The sequence below is a fragment of the Heptranchias perlo genome, chromosome 16 (genome assembly GCF_035084215.1).
Source record: "Heptranchias perlo isolate sHepPer1 chromosome 16, sHepPer1.hap1, whole genome shotgun sequence".
Lineage (NCBI taxonomy): Eukaryota > Metazoa > Chordata > Chondrichthyes > Hexanchiformes > Hexanchidae > Heptranchias > Heptranchias perlo.
The window spans coordinates 18786736-18805873 of NC_090340.1; the positions used below are offsets into that span (position 1 = coordinate 18786736).

At 44.6% G+C, this 19138-nt stretch overlaps 1 protein-coding gene across 1 annotated transcript in view; it reads left to right on the top strand.

Moving 5' to 3' along the window:
- The window catches only part of hsf4 (heat shock transcription factor 4), a 40865-nt gene that overhangs the window by 12041 nt on the left and 9686 nt on the right, over positions 1 to 19138 (top strand). The window contains exons 3-10 of the mRNA XM_067997436.1: positions 3258 to 3385; positions 6619 to 6743; positions 7842 to 7917; positions 8966 to 9030; positions 12949 to 13048; positions 13604 to 13737; positions 14940 to 15155; positions 17408 to 17513. Of these exons, the coding sequence (XP_067853537.1) occupies positions 3258 to 3385; positions 6619 to 6743; positions 7842 to 7917; positions 8966 to 9030; positions 12949 to 13048; positions 13604 to 13737; positions 14940 to 15155; positions 17408 to 17513 (950 nt within the window). The remainder of the gene's footprint in view (positions 1 to 3257; positions 3386 to 6618; positions 6744 to 7841; positions 7918 to 8965; positions 9031 to 12948; positions 13049 to 13603; positions 13738 to 14939; positions 15156 to 17407; positions 17514 to 19138) is intronic.

Consider the following 19138-nt stretch of genomic DNA (forward strand, 5'->3'; position numbering starts at 1 on the left):
CATAGTCTCACATCTGCTTTTTTAGTTCTAGCTAGCTACCCCTCAGGTCCACCTGGCTAGATTTCGGCCCCTCTTCCGGGCCTTACTGGCCGGCCTTCAGCTGCTTCTTCAGCTTTGATTAACAAATCTTCAGGCCTTTCCAGGTGGGCGTGAGAGCTGATTTATGGTCAATCTTTAGCTGCTGTGGCAACCCAAGCAGCATAGGACGATTCGTTTCTTCTGGCTGACCTTCCCCTTCGTGCTTTCCCTGTGAACATTCTGATTAGACAGTTTCCTAGAAGTAAAGGGAGTTAGGGGTTACGGGGAGCGGGCAGGAAATTGGACATTAATTTAGATTTGAGGTTAGGATCAGATCAGCCATGATCTTATTGAATGGCGGAGCAGGCTCGAGGGGCCGATTGGCCTACTCCTGCTCCTATTTCTTATGTTCTTATGATTCTGACACCAAATGTTATGATTTCTCAGCCCTGGTGAGCTCAACAACAACTTTGCGTTGCATGGTGCTTTTCACAGAAAAGAATGTAAAAGCACTTAAAAAGGAAGTGGACATGGCCAGGAAGTGAGATTGAGGAGTGATAACAGTTGAAGAGATTAATTTTTAGGAGGCTTTTGAAGAAGGGGGAATGGGGGAGGGGTGAGAGAGATACTTTGGAAAGATTATTCCAGGAGACAGGCAAAATTACTGACACCAGTTGCTTCTCAGTCTCTTATTGGAAATTCCTTACTTCTCCAGAATGACCTGCCAGTATTGGTCGCCTGGCCCTGGAAACTTTTTCATTATTTACTCTACACAGGGTGGGTACGGTATGGTGCTGGACCAAAAATCCAATGTTTGTGAGTTCAAAATACACCGTAGCAAGTTGTGAAATTTAAATTGAAAATATCTGGTAGGTTGTGGGTTAGTAACAAAAAAATGACCAAGAAACCCAACTGGTTCATTAATGTTCTTCAAGCAGGGACTGACCACCTCTGGTCTGGCCTACATATGATTCCAGTGACACACTATGTGGTTGACTCTTAATTGTGCTGGTAATTCTATGTGCTTGGTGATGTCAGTAATTCTGTCTATAGTCACCCGGAGATAGGACCAATCACTAATAATAACCAGCCAATCATATTGTGGGATCATCAGTTGCCAAGCTTGAGGGGGATGTAATTGAGATCACGGATCATGATGAAACCTGCCTGAGCCCTAGAGACAGCTATAGTTGAGGAGAAGTATTGGTGCTCCTGAAAAAGGTTTAACTGGGTCTGAATCCTTTATTGTTTGTTATCGAAGATTCTAAAATAAATTCAATAACTTTTCGATCAAATTGCCATTTTTACTTGGGTAGGAATTAAAATGTAGATGACAGTAATCCATATAATGGGACTGATGGGGCCTGCGGGGGAAGGGGAGACAGCATTATGACTGTCATATGTCTAAATTTCATACCATATTTAAATACTGATATTCTTTGTTTATGCATAATATTAAGGAGTATGTTAATCTGCATGCCTTCACATATTGTGTATAGCATATTTGATTTTAGCCAAATTACTTGTTTGACATAATTACAACACTCTTCCTACAAACAGACTTTTGTTATTTGTGCAATGGTTGTGCTTTATGTCATATTCATGGCAAATGAGGATGTGTTTCTGTCACCTTAAGCTAAAGATGTGGTGGTCATGTAACTTTTCCCTTGGTGGCTGGGTGATGTTTAGCCTGGTGTTAGTTTAGATCCAGCACTTCTGAGCGAGGATAAAATACTTTCAAACTGTTGGAATCAAAGTTAGCTATTAAAACCGCCTGCCTCCGCCCCTTTCTCAGCTCATCCACTGCTGAAACTGTCATCCATGCCTTTGTCAGCTCCAGACCCGACTACTCCAATGTTCTCCTGGTCGGCCTCACATCCTCCATGCGCTGTAAACTTCAGCTCATCCAAAACTCTGTTGCCCCTATCCTATCCTGCACCAAGTCCCGTTCACTCATCACGCCTTTCCATGCTAATCTACATTGGCTCCCGGTCCTCCAAAGCTACCAGTTTAAAATTTTCATCCTCGTGTTTAAATCCCTCTGAGGCCTCGTCCCTTCCTATTTCTGTGACCTCCTCAAGCCTTGCAACTACCATCCCCCACCCCCCCCCCCACCAACCTCTTGCCCCAAAACACATGCCTACCCATTACAGAGCCTGCTGTGTGTACTGGGGATCTATGTCCATCAGTTACATAGACAGTGTGTACAGGAGATCCATGTCATCTGTTACGTAAACATCTGCACTGGATAAATCTATCAATCATTAATATGACTACTGTGTGTATAAAGTGTTGACTATTTGACTGAAAATGTATAAAGTGATGGTACAAAACTGGAATACTGTTGAAAAATCTTGCCTAAATGATTGTAGCCTAACATAGCCGTCTCAGAGAGCTGGAACAGTTGCGTTGTGTTAGTCTATTAAAATATAGCCTTTCTCTAGCATTGGTTGATTTCAGGACTAGAAAATTCCACTCACCAAGATACCTAGGCCAAGCTATTCTCCTGCTCTGGTGAGGCTGAAAACAAAGCAACTTGCCAGCTTGAAATTAGTGACCTCCATCAGAAAACCGTCAGTGTATTTACTCCTCCATCTTCAGTCACTCAACATATTCGAACTGTACTTCCACGACCAATCCTTCAGTTTATTTATCCTGCAATTTTCAAACCTTGATAGGCTTGTCCCTCCATCCTTCATTCTCTCTCTCTCTCTCTCTGTTTTCCTGTTATACCTGATCCTTTGTATCCTGTTGCAGTTCGACCCATACTCCACTGACAAGGTCCACATTTGCATTAAAGATATGTTTTACCCCCGTTAAACAAAGCCCAACTTGTTAAGCTACAATTTAATTTTGAAACATGTGTTTCCATATTGGCTCACATAAAAAAAAATGTTTCCCATTCGCTAATAATTGTTGGGTTAATCTCTATCAGTCTAAGAGGCGATCCACTAGTGAAACTCCACAGTATGGTAGTCGGCAGGTTCATGCCATTGATTCTCCACACAACGTTGTGATGTCAGGCAGGGTTAAGTTGAGGCCAAGTGATTCTTAACTGTGAGGAAGATTAGAATCAGTAGGCAAAACAACCCGGAACATTCCAGTACACCATCGTAGCAACTGATTACAAACTGGCAAAGGCTGGACCAGTCCTCTCAGATAGCACCTAACAAAGATGTCTGTAGATGCAGAGCTATTCAATTCATGAGAAGTTTTATTTCTTTCGTATGTTTGTCCAGATGGCTTCCGGAAGGTGGTGAACATCGAACAAAGTGGTTTGGTGAAGCCAGAACGAGATGACACTGAATTCCAGCACCTGTATTTCCTGCGGGGCCAGGAGCACCTGCTGGAACACATCAAGAGAAAGGTGGGACTTTCCACTTGAACTCTCACAAAATAGGAATAGATACTTGGGGTCAAATTTACATTGGACCAGCATTAGACTTATATGCTGTTACAGGAGGGCTACACAAGGAGAGTTCTTCAAAATGATAGGTGAAGGAACTGGAACCTGGGTTTGAACTGAGCTCAGGGTTAAGGGATGAAGGTCTTAATGCAGTTTGTACTTAGTGGGAGAACAAGACTGCTGATAATTTGACACCAATTGGTGGCCTTACACACAAAGCCATGAGGACGGCAGGTGTGACAAATGGAAATGTTACACCAGGTGCATTTGCAAGGGTGCTTTTGAATGATTGGAGACATGACATATCGATGGGGCAGGTCGAAGGGAGTTCCACACTTCATTTAGTCTGTACTATACCTGATTGGAGGATGTTTGGTGCTGTCATGGATACAAAGTGGGAAATGCTCCATTGATATTGCTCAGGTTGGAAATCAGAAACTAATGACAGTTGTTTTGAATCAAAGCTTGCTGTATAAACAGGTTGAATTAATCTACTTTAGTTTAGTTATGTACTAAGTCAATCAGATCCAGTCTGTGAGTGCACTGCAGTACCTTGTCCTTGTCAGGCAAAGGATACCTTTGTGCCCCAGAATTAAAAGGTTAATGTTCGAACACACTGTAACAAATCATCAACCTCAGTATTCTCAATACACACCAGAGGCAAGTAACCTCTATCGACGTCAGTGCATATCAGAAAACTGTTGGTGTTTGGTGAGTTTCTTCATTGCCAGAATCTGCCCAGAAAATTACCCCCATTAGGCTCCTTATCAACATTGCAAATCCTCATCCGAGACAGCGGACCGTTGCACTTTCTGACTGGACTGGATTTCTACCTAGTTCCCTGAAATGAATGGACAGTGTTTAACACACTACACCACCCGACAGTGGCCCAGTCATAGTGTGTTAGTGTAGTAATGCACTGGATCACAGTGGTGAGTTTACCATATAAAGAATATGGGATGTCAGTAGTGAAGGGCTGAGCGGGGATAGAGTGCTGGGGGTGGTGCCAAGTGGCAGTAGTGCCCAAATGGAGGTGTTGAGTAGGGGTAGGGTTCTGGGGGAGGTGCTGAGTGGGCGTAAGGCACTCGGTGAGGTACGATGGAGGTAAGGCCCAGGTAGAGATGATGAGTGGAGGTTGGGCTCTGGGGGAAGGTGCTAAGTGGCAGTAGTGCCCAGATAGAGATGCTGAGTGGGGGTAGTGCCCAGATAGAGGTGCTGAGTGGGGGTGGTGCCCAGATAGAGGTGCTGAGTGGGGGTAGTGCCCAGATAGAGGTGCTGAGTGGGGGTAGTGCCGAGATGGAGGTGCTGAGTGGGGGTAGTGCCGAGATGGAGGTGCTGAGTGGGTGTAGTGCCGAGATGGAGGTGCTGAGTGGGGGTAGTGCCGAGATGGAGGTGCTGAGTGGGGGTAGTGCCCGGGTGGAGGTGCTGAGTGGGGGTAGTGCCGAGATGGAGGTGCTGAGTGGGGGTAGTGCCGAGATGGAGGTGCTGAGTGGGGGTAGTGCCGAGATGGAGGTGCTGAGTGGGGGTAGTGCCCGGGTGGAGGTGCTGAGTGGGGGTAGTGCCGAGATGGAGGTGCTGAGTGGGGGTGGTGCCCGGATGGAGGTGCTGAGTGGGGGTGGTGCTGAGATGGAGGTGCTGAGTGGGGGTGGTGCCCGGATGGAGGTGCTGAGTTGGGGTAGTGCCGAGATGGAGGTGCTGAGTGGGGGTAGTGCCGAGATGGAGGTGCTGAGTGGGGGTAGTGCCGGGATGGAGGTGCTGAGTGGGGGTGGTGCCCGGATGGAGGTGCTGAGTGGGGGTGGTGCCCGGATGGAGGTGCTGAGTGGGGGTGGTGCCCGGATGGAGGTGCTGAGTGGGGGTGGTGCCCGGATGGAGGTGCTGAGTGGGGGTAGTGCCGAGATGGAGGTGCTGAGTGGGGGTGGTGCCCGGATGGAGGTGCTGAGTTGGGGTAGTGCCGAGATGGAGGTGCTGAGTGGGGGTAGTGCCGAGATGGAGGTGCTGAGTGGGGGTAGTGCCGGGATGGAGGTGCTGAGTGGGGGTGGTGCCCGGATGGAGGTGCTGAGTGGGGGTGGTGCCCGGATGGAGGTGCTGAGTGGGGGTGGTGCCCGGATGGAGGTGCTGAGTGGGGGTGGTGCCCGGATAGAGGTGCTGAGTGGAGGTGGTGCCCGGATAGAGGTGCTGAGTGGGGGTGGTGCCCGGATAGAGGTGCTGAGTGGGGGTGGTGCCCGGATAGAGGTGCTGAGTGGGGGTGGTGCCGGGGATAGAGGTGCTGAGTGGGGGTGGTGCCCGGATAGAGGTGCTGAGTGGGGGTGGTGCCCGGATAGAGGTGCTGAGTGGGGGTATTGCCCAGATAGAGGTGCTGAGTGGAGGTAGGAGTCTGAGGCAGGTGCTCCGAGAGTGTGGGGCTCTGAGGCAGGTGCTGAGTGGGGGGTAGAGCCTTGGGGGAGGTGCTGACTGGGGTAGGGGTCTGGGGGAGGTGCTGAGTGGGATGTAGGGCCTTTCCCTTGAAAGGCTCTGTCTGCCCTCTCAAGTGGACGTAAAAGATCCCACGGCACTTTCGAAGAAGAGCAGGGGAGTTCTCCCAGTGTCTGGGCTAACATTTATCCCTCAACCAACAGATAAAACAGATGTTCTGGTCATTTATTTCATTGCTGTTGGTGAGACCTTGTAGTGTGCAACAATGACTTCAAAAATACTTCATTGACTGAAAAGCTCTTTGGGATGTCCTGAGTGTGTGAAATGCGTTGTATAAATGCAAATCTTTCTTTCTTTCTTTTATTCCTGAACTGTACTCCAGAAATAGTTAGCACTTCCAGCAGAAGAGGGGCAACAGTTTTTTAAAAACTAGATTGAAGCATTTTGTTGATGGGGGAGGAAGCTGAGAAATTAAAGCTACCAAAATGATAATTCTACTGACCAATGCTACTCCCATATCAAAATACTGAGATTACAATTGAATAAACTTAAGTGAAAATCTACAATATGGTTTGTTTAAAAAATGACAAAGAATTTGCAGAGAAAAGGTTAAGAATGATTAAAAGCAGAATATGATAATTTTTTTTCCTAGTTGAGATGTGCTGCATTTAATGACTATTCTGTCACGGGGTTGCAGTCAGCTCTTATACACCAAATGCCTGCTCCTCCTTGGTTTAATGCGATGCCGTTGTTAGCCCGTTCTCCCTTCCCCCCGTCTCTAGGTGTCAGTTGTGAAGAGCGAAGAGACCAAGATGCGTCAGGAAGATGTCAGCAAGCTACTGTACGACATGCAGCTGATGCGAGGTCATCAAGAGAGCATGGACTGCCGGCTGAAGGACATGAAACAGTCAGTACCTGTCTGTGGGGGTCTGGGATGTAATTGAATTCAGTTAGTTTGCAGCATAATAAGATAAAATCTGTTTAAATCCAGCTGTTGGGGGACTGGGTGGTAAAGATAGCTTTGGGACCTGGGTTTGAATCCCGCTGTATCTCTCTGACAAACATAATGTTCCTACACTCCCAAATGAGTGTGATTCCATACTGTAAATTATCCATAATTTAGCAGAATTTGGCACTAAATTAACAAGCCAATAAAAACAACGACTGGATTGGATATGTCACTGGTCAAATAGGTATTGCTCATCTGAGGTCAGAATTAAAGTACAATACAGTGGCAGTGTGGAGGGAGCTATTTCTTGCATCAAACCCCTGCTGTACCTGATAGCGGGGAGGTTGGTGTGACAATGAGTGTAGAAGTAGTAGTGTTCTATTCCCTAGCAGTAACATCCCTCGCGTTGGTAAGCAAAAAAATTCCCTTCCTCTCTCCCCATTACCCCCAAAAAATAAGTGGGACAGTTTGGAAATGAACTGAAGCCTGGCACAGGTTGGGAGCTGGGGCAGGGTGTTGAAAGGGAGATGGTTGTTGGGCCTAATGCATCAGCTGTTATGCTGTTTGTTATGTTACATAATGGCCCTCTTTATTCTGGGTCTCTGTAAGACTCTCTTTATTCTGGATCTCAGTAAGACTCTATTCTGGATCTCGATAAGACTCTCTTTGTTCTGTATCTTGGTAAGGCTCTCTTTATTCTGGGTCTCAGTAAGGCTCTCTTTATTCTGGGTCTCAGTAAGGCTCTCTTTATTCTGGGTCTCAGTAAGGCTCTCTTTATTCTGGGTCTCAGTAAGGCTCTCTTTATTCTGGGTCTCAGTAAGGCTCTCTTTATTCTGGGTCTCAGTAAAGCTCTCTGTATTTTGGACCTTAGTAAGGCTCTCTTTATTCTAGACCTCAGTAAGACTCTCTTTATTCTGGATCTCAATAAGGCTCTCTTTATTCTGTATCTTGGTAAGGCTCTCTTTATTCTGGGTCTCAGTAAGACTCTTTTTATTCTGGGTCTCGGTAAAGTTGCCTTTACTACTGGCATCTGTTTAACACTCTGTTTTTCTTCAGTCAGAATGAAGTTCTGTGGCGAGAGGTTGTGTCTCTTCAACAGAAGCATACCCAGCAGCAGAAGGTGATCAACAAGGTGAGAGTTCATGTTTAGGGTCAGACTTCTGCCTCCCCCTTCTTTAAAGGATCCCTCAATCCTGTTGGTCTCCTTTGCGATACACTATCTGGGACTAGAAGAATTGGTGGGGCACCTGCTCCCAGGTCCTCGGGAATCTAGCTCTGGAACCAGACACTAGGAAATGCACAGAAGCAGCCTTTTCCTCTTTTTTTCCCTCAGCTCCTACAGAGCAACACCTGCTTTGTGGAGCCCCATAACAGCACAAGCGACTCTAGAAACTCAGTGTATGAAATCTTCTGACATCCCATGTTTCTGCTCCAACACTGTAACACCTCACCCATTAACAGTGAGAAAATCCTGACCTCCTCATGCACCTTTTCAGTACTTAATTAAAAATAATGCTGGCACCTTGAGCTGGTGCACCATTGTACTCTACCATGTAGTTCAAAGCCATCAGGGGAAGTGTAAAACAGAGGATACTAGCACACAGCTTCGAGCAGGAAGCTTTAATGTGACGTTGGCTGAGGCCTGGGAGTGACTGCTATTTAAACAGTAAAATGATGTATGCTGTAGGGAGACCTTAAAGATTGTTTAAGGGGTAGTCGTGCGCTTGGGGAGAGAGGTGACAGGGATTGTTTGAGGGCTAGGTGTGTGTTTGGGGAGAGAGGTGACTGAGATATTGATTCAGGGATGCGTGCGTGTTTGGGGAGAGAAGTGACTGAGATATTGATTCAGGGATGCGTGCATGTTTGGGGAGAGAAGTGACTGAGGGATTCTTTCAGGGCTGGGTGTGTAGTTGCAAAGGAAGTAACTGAGGGGTTAGTTGAGGCATGGGTATGTGGTGTGTTGGAGGATGGGTGTGTAGTTGGGAAGAGAGATAACTGCAGGATTGGTTGAGAGAGTGTGGGCTATGGGTGTATGGTTGGATGGAGAATTTCTACAGTTAACATTACCTCTGTCCCGATGATTATCATTAGAGAAAATGACCCGTTGTTAATGAGTGACCAGCCCTGTAATGATATGCTGACTCACCGTACTAACACCTGCCTCTGATCTCTGTTAACAGCTGATTCAGTTCCTGCTCAGCCAGCTCCAATCGAACCACAACAGCATCGGGCTGAAGAGAAAGCTGTAAGTACTGAGAGCAGCAGAGTGTGACTGATCCCCATTCACCGTACAGGCTCGACTCTGAATGATCAGGTGACCTGTTACCATGTGAACACTGAGTGAATAGGTTCAGAATGCTGAGTAAGATCTGACGACCCAGTTCATTCAGCACTCTCTGCTGAGGTGAGCAGATATCAGACCATGCTATACAATGAACCTTGCCAACTCAGGCTCTATTGTTCTAGGAACTTGGGCCTGAGGCTGAGAGGAATATTTGTTTCCTATTGAATTCTGTCTGGAGCATGGAGGAGGAAGATGCTGACCATTGAATTTCAGAACTTGAAAGTCGCAAGCTGACCATTTTTGTTCAATATAATTTGGGAATGTTGATGTTTGAGAGGATCTAAACGACTAAAATGCCTGGTGCCAGCCTATAGTGCTTAGAGTGGCGTTCGAAATATGAACTATCGGTACAAACTAAATCTGCTTCCATACCACACAATAAACTCTTTCACACCCTGGGAATATCATCATGCATCAGGTGTATGCAGCAACCAGCCAGAAGCATCTAAAAAATTACTAAAAATAGAATGAATGCACCAATCTCCCTTCACATACATAGCACAATAACACTTGTGTGTATATATATGTGTATACACATATTATAAAAAGCAAAGAAGGTAGTTAATAATCTCAAGAACACAGTCCAGTGTCAGTATTCAAATGATGGTTATCAATTATACAAGATTTATTCTTGCTGTTTCTGATATCACCTGTATCTCTAGATGAGATTACTGCATGTAACTAACACACAATATCTCTCTCTCTCTCTAATAAATATATATCTATATATATATATAATAGAGAGAGAGAGAGAGAGAGATATCTTTATACCCAGTGAAACCTGTACAAATGGACACTCCCAAAAAAGAACACTTGCAAAAAATGGACACTTATTGACAGTCCCAAATAACTTACATTGTAACAGATGCGAGCTGCACCTTGAAACCACAGACACTCGCAGATTATGAATTACGGACAGCCTTCAATGCATCAATTCTGTTTCCAACTTAAAACACGGGACAAAGGCCAGTGCAAGGCAGCAGCAGCTGAAAGAAACGGCTTTTTTTCAATGGGGAGCTCTTCACCCAGCATCCATAGCGGCAGAGAAACCGCTCTATCTGGGATTGAATGTTTGCACGGCTCTATCCCAGAGATAGAGTGGTTTCTCTGCCACCATGGATGCTGTGTAAATAACGCCCTATTTGACAAAACCCTTGAACTGCACCGGGCAACATCACATCACACTCCACTAGTATGTCAGGTACTGATGAGCTGCTAACAACCTCCTACCCACCCCCCAGCACTTCAAAGAGCACTTCAAACATTAGCAGCTTTCTCTCTCTCTCTCTCTCTCTGTATTTCTTAGGGTTAGTCTAGAATCTCAAGTGCGCATTTTGATGTTTACTGCAGTCCCACTGCAGCCTAAATATGATGGCACTTTTGCTTTAATACAGCAAACTTCACCTAGGTTTAACTCTGGGAGGGATTCGGGGGTGTGGGGGACGAAGCAGCAGGCGAACCGTTAAGTGGAGGAGCAGAGAAATTAGCTCCTGGGGCTTATTTTCATGCCCGACCATGATGCCTACCCGATGCTGGTGGGGATGACGTCATCGCTAACCGGCACAAGCCAAAATTGGTAGAGGGTCACTCCTGCCCCTCCTGGCACTCAAGGAATCTTTAAAAATTAAAAGAAGTCTCATTTACCTAAGCCTCCTATGGCCAGGATCCTGGCTGCTGCAGCATTTGCCTTCCGATCTGAGACTGTGCGGGCCGCAGTTAAAATGGCGTACGTGTTCTGACGGCGTCATCAGGACATGTCTTTGCTGTTGAAAGTAGACCCCCGCTCCTATGAGGCGGGCGGCCTTCCTGTGTCTGAATTCAGGCGTAAAAGTGGTTTGGTGGGTGGGGGTGGGGGGGGGGCCAGGACCGTGACGCAAATCCCCCGCCATCTTAAACTCCACCCACACCCTTCCTACCGAGTAGGCTGGGTTAAAATCAACCCTGATATATCGTGTGACAGACTTGCAGTCTAAATACTACATAACTTACTGATACAGGCTTCACAGATGTAATATTCACCTACCACTTTTGAAAACTTGCTTAAGATGCAAATAACCATATTTGTTCTTTCTTTCCCAAAACCTTTTATTCCCAGTTATTTACATTATCATTTTTTTTCATCAATGGTGAATTTTCAGTTTTTACTACAGATGCAAGTAGTTTATTTATTTGTTTATTCTCCCCCGCCCCTCATGCTTTTCTTTCTTTCTCTGTTAATCGCATCATTACAAAAGCAATTTTTTCTCCAACCTCCCTCCCTCATACTTCCCATGGTGTAATATTTTCTGAAGTCATTGTGTTGCAGCATTACCCATTAGGGTTGCCAACTCTGGTTGGACGTATTCCTGGAGGTTTCATCACATGACCTCCCGCCTTCAATCGCCCGCCCAGTCAAACAACCTTATTTCCCATGTCCAATATTTATATAACTAATAAATGAAAGTGTTCAAAGAAAATGAAAAAACACACAATTTTTTTAATGTCATTTGTTGTGATCTGAACCTAGATGACTCTAACTACAATAATTGAGACTGCATCAAAACACCTCATCAATATCCACCTTTGATCCCCACAAATGTATTGCTCCTCCTTATTGACACAAAAAAAGCTGATCACAAACAAAATTTTTGTTTAATCAGTATAAAACACTGGAAAAAAAATCTTTTTATTTTTGTTATTTTTTTCTGCCACTCACATGTATAGCTATTGCCATACAGGAGCAGCATGAAAACTACAACTCCCATTATGCATCTCTCTCGTAGACCTTCACATAGAAATTCTCCACAGGAACCAGAATTCCTGGAGTTTGGCACTTGGATGTCATGTGACATGGGTTGTTACAGTGCACTATGGGTATTGTAGTTCCACAACTGCCAGTGAAAACTACAACTCCCATAATGCATCTCTCTATCTCCACTAAACTATTTGTTCACAGCAACTAGAAATCTCCAGTCACCAGGTGAAATTTCCAACTCAGACCCAAGCTCCAGATAGTGGGATAAGTTGACATGGGGGAAACCTTGCAGACATTCCTAACATTTAGTAACCAATTTTCTGGGTATGTTCAGTGATTCCTTTCAGAGTTGTGTAATTTTGTTATGAATTTATTGTTATAAATGTTACCTCTAGCTGTATACGCTCACCTCAGTGAATTAAGAAAACAGCAGTCGAGAAAATATTTGGTCAATTTGGTTGGTCAATTTTGTGGTATTTGCTGGTTTGTGAAGGTGAAGGATTTGATTGCTCAAGCTTCTTCCGGTCATTCATTCCACATTGGTGCTTTTTCCTAACTTTTGATTCATGCACACTAACAGTCATATATTTCACTGGTAACTTAAAAGATGTGGTAATTTGAAGCTATTGTGCTTCTTTGACCCTATGGATATTGGACTCTTTGGAAGAGTGATACCCTGAGCTGTAACACCACTGAGGCCACACTTGAGGTGTGACATAGCAAGCACGTGCTAGACACAAAACTTTTAATTACATATTTAAAAAAATCATCTGAACCTCTCAATTAAATTATAGGTTGTAACTATTGCCTTGGCGTATATAAGACTCTTGTGCCTTTGTCAGTCATGTTATTTGCCACTGGATAACCAGTTTATGAATACTTGAATATTGAGCTTGAGCAATTATCCTTCATTAAATTTAAACAGTCTTGAACGTCTCCTTAAAATATTAGCCTCCATGTAAACTGCATCACCTGGTTGTGCAGCTATCCAGACACATCTCAATGTGATGTTCTGAAGGGTTTAGTTCTGTATCAGTACAAAACCCTGGGTTTGATCAGTGTCGCTGTCCACCTTGTTCTTATAGACCTCTGATGTTGGATGACGGTAGTTCTGTTCCCCCTGTGCCTAAATACGGTCGACATCTATCAATAGAACCTCTTCAGGACCCATATTTCATTCAGTCGGTAAGTGAAGTTCCTGCTGGCATCAGGACAACTCGATTATAAACACTGGTGAAGAATAAAATGTTAGCTTCAGCATGGTGGTTCCATTAAGTCCAGCCGGAAAGTGGGATAACAGAGAGGTTCTGTTCTAATGGTAATCTTTTATAAGATATGATATACATATGGATATCATGTCCCTGCTAGGCCTGTGCATCTGGACAGCTTTCATATAATTGAGACTTTTTATTTTCCCCTTTTCTCTCCTCCTCTCCTGAAAGTGCTGACTATGGGTCCATCTGGTACCTCACTCAAGTGTCCATTCTTCTTGCGTGAATCTAGGTAGTGAGTGTTGGTGGACTATTTCACCATGTGCTACAGCACATCAAAGCCTGATTCTATGCTTACGCAAGATGCATGCAAGTGCACTTTCTTTCAGTATTCAATTCCCCTTCTCTGTAATACTCTCATATACCTGCAGGTCTCGGTTCATCGGTGATGGTGGTGATAACGGTTTTACAAATATTAACGCTGTTTCATTGGTAATATTGTTGAATTGGTCGATTTCCTTACTTTCAGCCGTCCACAGAGGCTGCCTCCTGCTCCAATACCTTCACTGACAGCTCTGTCCCTGGCGGGCCAATCATTTCAGATGTCACGGAGCTGGCCCCACCCAGCGGTGCTACTATTCAGCCCGAAGCAGAGGAGCGGAGGTAAGTGAGTGGCACCATGGGCAATAAGAAATCATGGTAGCCGCTTTGCACGTTAAGAGGAGGAGGGAAGTCACCCTCCCTTACACTGGCCACTTTGCTGCCATGCTGAAATGGGGGCACTACAGCAGAGTGGGAAAACTTGTAATCACACTCAAACTGAGTTCCATTCAGTTCAGCCAGTGTGAAATTGATTGACATGCAAGTTTGAAAAAAAAATCCCTTTCTCGTTCTTCTTAAGGGAAGTCTATATCTGAAAATTATACGTTATGGTGTCGGCCTCGGCTCAGTGGAAGCACTCTGATTCATAAGGTTATGGGCAATCTTGCCTCTGAGTCAGAAGGTCATGTGTTCAAACCCCACTCCAGAGATCCCATGGCACTATTTGAAGAAGAGCAGGGGAGTTCTCCTGGTCATTATCACATTGCTGTTTGTGGGTGCTTGCTGTGCATAATTTGGCTGCCGCGTTTCCTACATTACAACAGTGACTACACTTCGAAAGTGCTTAATTGGATATAAAGCGCTTTGGAATGTCCTGTGGTCATGAAAGGCGCTTTATTATATGCAAGTCTTTCTTAATAAGGGAAAAGGTAAAGTAATAAATTTATTTATTGCAGCTGCAGGGAATATGAACAACAGTGCTGGTTAAAACTTTCCTTTAGTCACAGAATGTTCTAATTAATTCTATCCCTGAGTCCTGTCAGTTCAGGTAACCAGCTAAGTGAATACCAAAATGTTGCTCTCTCTTTCTGTTGTTCTAACATTGTTCAAAAATTGACTGCTAGTTTGTGTGCAATTGTGATCACTCCATCCTTAATTTTCCTCCCTGAGAGAAAGAGATTCCAATTCCAGCTTTTTTGATGGAGATTGGAGAGCGAAATGGTCCTGGTCTCTGGACTAAACGCCAAAGCTTTACCGCAAAAGCATCAGGCTCCGTCTGAACCTGGTGAAAATAGAATTCTGTGGCTGCCGATTATGTCATGTAACACAATTAATTTCTTGTAATGGGGTAATAGTCAACTAAGAGGTATTTGTTAATGAATAAGCACCTAGTTACATGACCCAGTTGCTACATGGTGATGTATATGTGTCTACGTTCTAAACTACAGTTACCTCACACTTCTGTTACTGGTTTAATAAATGTGATGGTTCATCCTAGGTCCAGGAGATCCTCAACACTATTTTTAAATTGTCTCGATGTATAGGGAGAAATGCCTAATGGTTATTAAGGAGGAGCCAGCCAGTCCAGCGGTTGGAGTCCAGGTCCAAGCTGACGCAATGGTTCCAGGGAACCCATGTGGTGCATGTCTGGAGCCACCTGTATTGCCAGTATCAGTTGTGGAGTCTGTTCTGGAAGGCAGACCAACCTGCAACACAGTGCAGCACACAGATAGGAGGGGGAGGACAGCAGCTTTAGAGAGGTGAGACTTCACACAAAGGTGAGAGTTCATACAAGGATGAATGGAATTAAACAAAAATAAATGAAGCAACAGTCATAGTTTCTAGGGCTTCACTATTATTTCCAATGCAATGTGCAATTTTATTACAGAACGCCAGTACAATGTTTAAGTGACTGACATTTTTTAAAACTCAAGAATGTGGTGTAAACAAGAACTTATGACTTTGCCTCAGAAGAGTGCTGCCCTTTAAAATACACAAGTTTAAGCCATTATCATTCTGTAGTCTCATTCTGCAGTAAGGCATTTCTGAATCTGTACATGTTAAATGGAAGTGTAAATAATACCCATCAGCCCATCCCTTCTACCTCCTTCTGCTCCAATGGGCTTCGTTTCTCAAGTTGATTTCTGGCAACTAGTACATCTAACCACGGTTCCGCTAATTGGTGAGGTGGCTATCCTGTACTACTGTGGTATTCATCTCATTACTGGTCAACCTTTGTTAAATAGTGACACAGGAATGAGCTGGATAGTGGGGCTCACAATTGTCAGAACTCTGGTTACTTTGGAGTAAGAAGTCTGCTTTTGAGCTCCCAGCACAACATTGGAAGCGGATGTGGCAAAATTGCCCATTGCCAGCTGGTAATTTTCCATCTATCGATTTTAATGGAGCAAAAATAAAGGGCTGGGGTTGTGCAATTTCACAATACTTGCTTTTTGGGATGAGTGGGTTGTCCTAATGAGGAAAAATTGAGTAGAATGGGCCTATAGTCTCTGGAATTTAGAAGAATGAGAGGTGATCTCATTGAAACTTGACAGGGTAGATGCTGAGAGGCTGTTTCCCCTGGCTGGAGAGTCTAGAACTAGGGGGTCATAGTCTAAAGGTAAGGGATCGACCATTTAAGAGTGAGATGAGGAAAAATTTCTTCACTCAGAGGATTGTGAATCTTTGGAATTCTCTACCCCAGAGGGCTACGGATGCTCAGTCGTTGAATATATTCAAGACTGAGATCAATGGATATTTGGACACTAAGGGAATCAAGGGATATGGGGATAGGGCAGGAAAGTGGAGTTGAGGTCGAAGATCAGCTATGATCTTATTGAATGCGGAGCAGGCTCGAGGGGCTGGATGGCCTACTCCTGCTCCTATTTCTTATGTTCTTATTGTTATGATTGAATTTTTTTTAATAATGAAGATATCGTATGTTGCTGATCTGGATATTCCAGCAGCTTCCTCCTTCAAACAGCCATTTTACAGACCTTTTAAATAAAAGAATTAACTTGTATCACAAGGTTGCTGCAGAAAAGGCGCAGGCACCTGAACCACCTCATATCTCATTGTTTCAAACTCAATGGGCTCTGTCAAGCTGTTACGGTATAATAAGCCATGTTAACACACAATGGGAATCCTGAGGCCAGAGACGGGGAGTGTGAGGCTGACTGCAGTAAACTACTTTAATTATTGCATGCTGAAGTAGACTGATAGCCTTTCCCTGTTTTAACTCCACCCCCCCCCCACCTTTTTCTAATGTCAATGAAACCCAAGACTTTTAATCTCCAACACTATAGATTTTTATTCTCCAACTCCTCCTCCAACCCTATGTTTTTATTTTCTCTCTGTGCCATTCTCTAGCAGGTGAATGGCATGCTGTCAGTGCTCTCTGACCAGCTACTAAGAGATGCAGAAGAATGCACAAGGGTATCTTAACCTCTCATTTTCATTTCTTCCCGATGATTAAAGTTCAAGCCTCCTCTCAGCTTGCAGTGGGCCAAGATTCGGAATTTGACATGTAGAGAATAGTTGTTGCAGACTCCACATGATAGAAACCTCCCCCCACCCCGGTTCAGTTTATTGGTGCAATAATGTGCCCCGAATGTTGTACATTTAAATATCCTTCTTGGCCATATGCCATTAAGAATCTTACATACTGCAATGATCGTTTCACTTTCCAAGTTGCAAGAAAAAGAAACAAAGGAGATGAGTAGTTGAGGTGAATAGCATAGGTGCATTTAAGAGGAAGCTGGAAAAGTACATGAGGGAGAAAGGAATAGAAGGAAATGCTGATAGGGTTTGATGAAGTAGGGAGAGAGGAGGCTCGTGTGGAGCATAAACACTGGCATAGACCAGTTGGGCCAAATGGCCTGTTTCTGTGCTGTAAATTCTATGTAATATCTATGTAATTTGAAAATGTCAGTCATTTTATCAGATCGCAGTCATTGGCTGGCATTCAAGGGCCACAGCTGTCCATTTGTAAAGAGTTCTTTTGGATTTATAGGACCGAAGCACCTGACCACATGCAGAGCATTGAGATGAGCCTGGAAGGTTTGCACTCGTTGCTTGGGAGCCAGCAGTACAGCCTGGAGCATTCTACCATCATGCATGTAAGTTTGAGGCCAACAGGCCACTCTAACAGGATTCAAAATTGGATTTTGAAACAGATCTTTAAATATTGTAGCATCCAGAAAGCTGAACAAATAGTGAACTCTACAATAACATCCAATCTCTCCACCACCGTGGCTGCAGTGTGTACAATCTACAGGATGCACTGCAGCAAGTCGCCAAGGCTACTTCCAAATCCACGACCTCTGCCACTTAGAAGGACAAGGGCAGCAGATGCATGGGAACACCATCACCTCCAGGTTCCCCTCCGAGTTGCACACCATCCTGACTTGGCCATGTATCGCCATTCCTTCATCGTTGCTGAGTCAAAATCCTGGAACTCCCTACCTAACAGCATTGTGGGAGTCCCTTCACCACATGGACTGCAGTGGTTCAAGGAGGAGGCAGCTCACTACCACCTTCTCAAGGGCAACTAGGGATGCACAATAAATGACAGCCTTGCCAGCGACGCCCACGTCCTAAGAATGAATTTTTTAAAAAAATACTGGAAGCGGATAACATGGCAACTGCCTCATATACCTACATGTGCCAGTTTTTAACAAATTAGATTAAAATGTACAAATGAAGGTCGGTTTTGTGACTGCTTAAAAAAAAGTTTGTGAGGTTCTTCAGTGGGATTGTGCTGAGAGGAGCTCAGAACAGTGCTGCAGACTGAACAGTTTTTGATAACTTTTTAAAGTTGTTTTGGAGGAGGTTGCTCTGATAACTGCAGGTGAAACGTCAGGAGCGATTTTAACCCAATGGGACGGCCGTCTGAAAACCCACGGCCCAATTCCTGCTTGATTCCCACCTGCTGCTGCTTTAATCACGCCCTGTATTTTTTTAGGTGATCGAGGTGCCTGGCAGAAGCAGGCAGGCACCTCATGAATACATACAAATCAGGTTCCACAATGTCATTCGGACCCCAACACGTTTTTAACTCGAAACATTGGAAGTCCAGCCCATTATCCAACCCGCTGAGTAAAACCTAGCAGGATTGGTTTTAGGGGGTCACATGAAGCACTCATAGGGATCAGTATACTTATTTTTTATTCATTCTCAGGGTGTGGGCATCGCTGGCAAGGCCGGCATTTATTGTCCATTCCCAGTTGCCCTTGAGGTGATGATGAGCCATCTTCTTCAACTGTTACTGTCCGTGTGGTGAAGGTGCTCCCACAATGCTGTTGGGTAGGGAGATCCAGGATTTTGACCCAGCGACGATGAAGAAATGGCGATAGATGTCCAAGTCGGGATGGTGTGTAACTTGGAAGTGACGGTATTTCCATGCACCTGCTGCCCTTGTCTTTCTAAGTGGTGGAGTTTGCTATTGTCTTTTGGATTTCCAACGGATTTTTGAGCTTGGAGATTGCTTGTTTCTGATTTTTTTTTTTGCTTCTTCATGAATAAGCAGTCCTAGCATATCATGGATACAACTCTTCCTTCATTGTTTTGGATGGAGGAAGAGGAGGAGAAAGAGGAGGAGAAAGAGTAGCAGCCTCAACATCCAGAAGGAGCCTTTTGGATAGCAGGTGAGGGGGGCTGTTCGTAGAAAGCCGTGTACAGGTATTGGTGGAGGGGCTGGTAAGAAAAAAAAAGTTATTATGTAAGAACAGAATGCTGTTAGTGG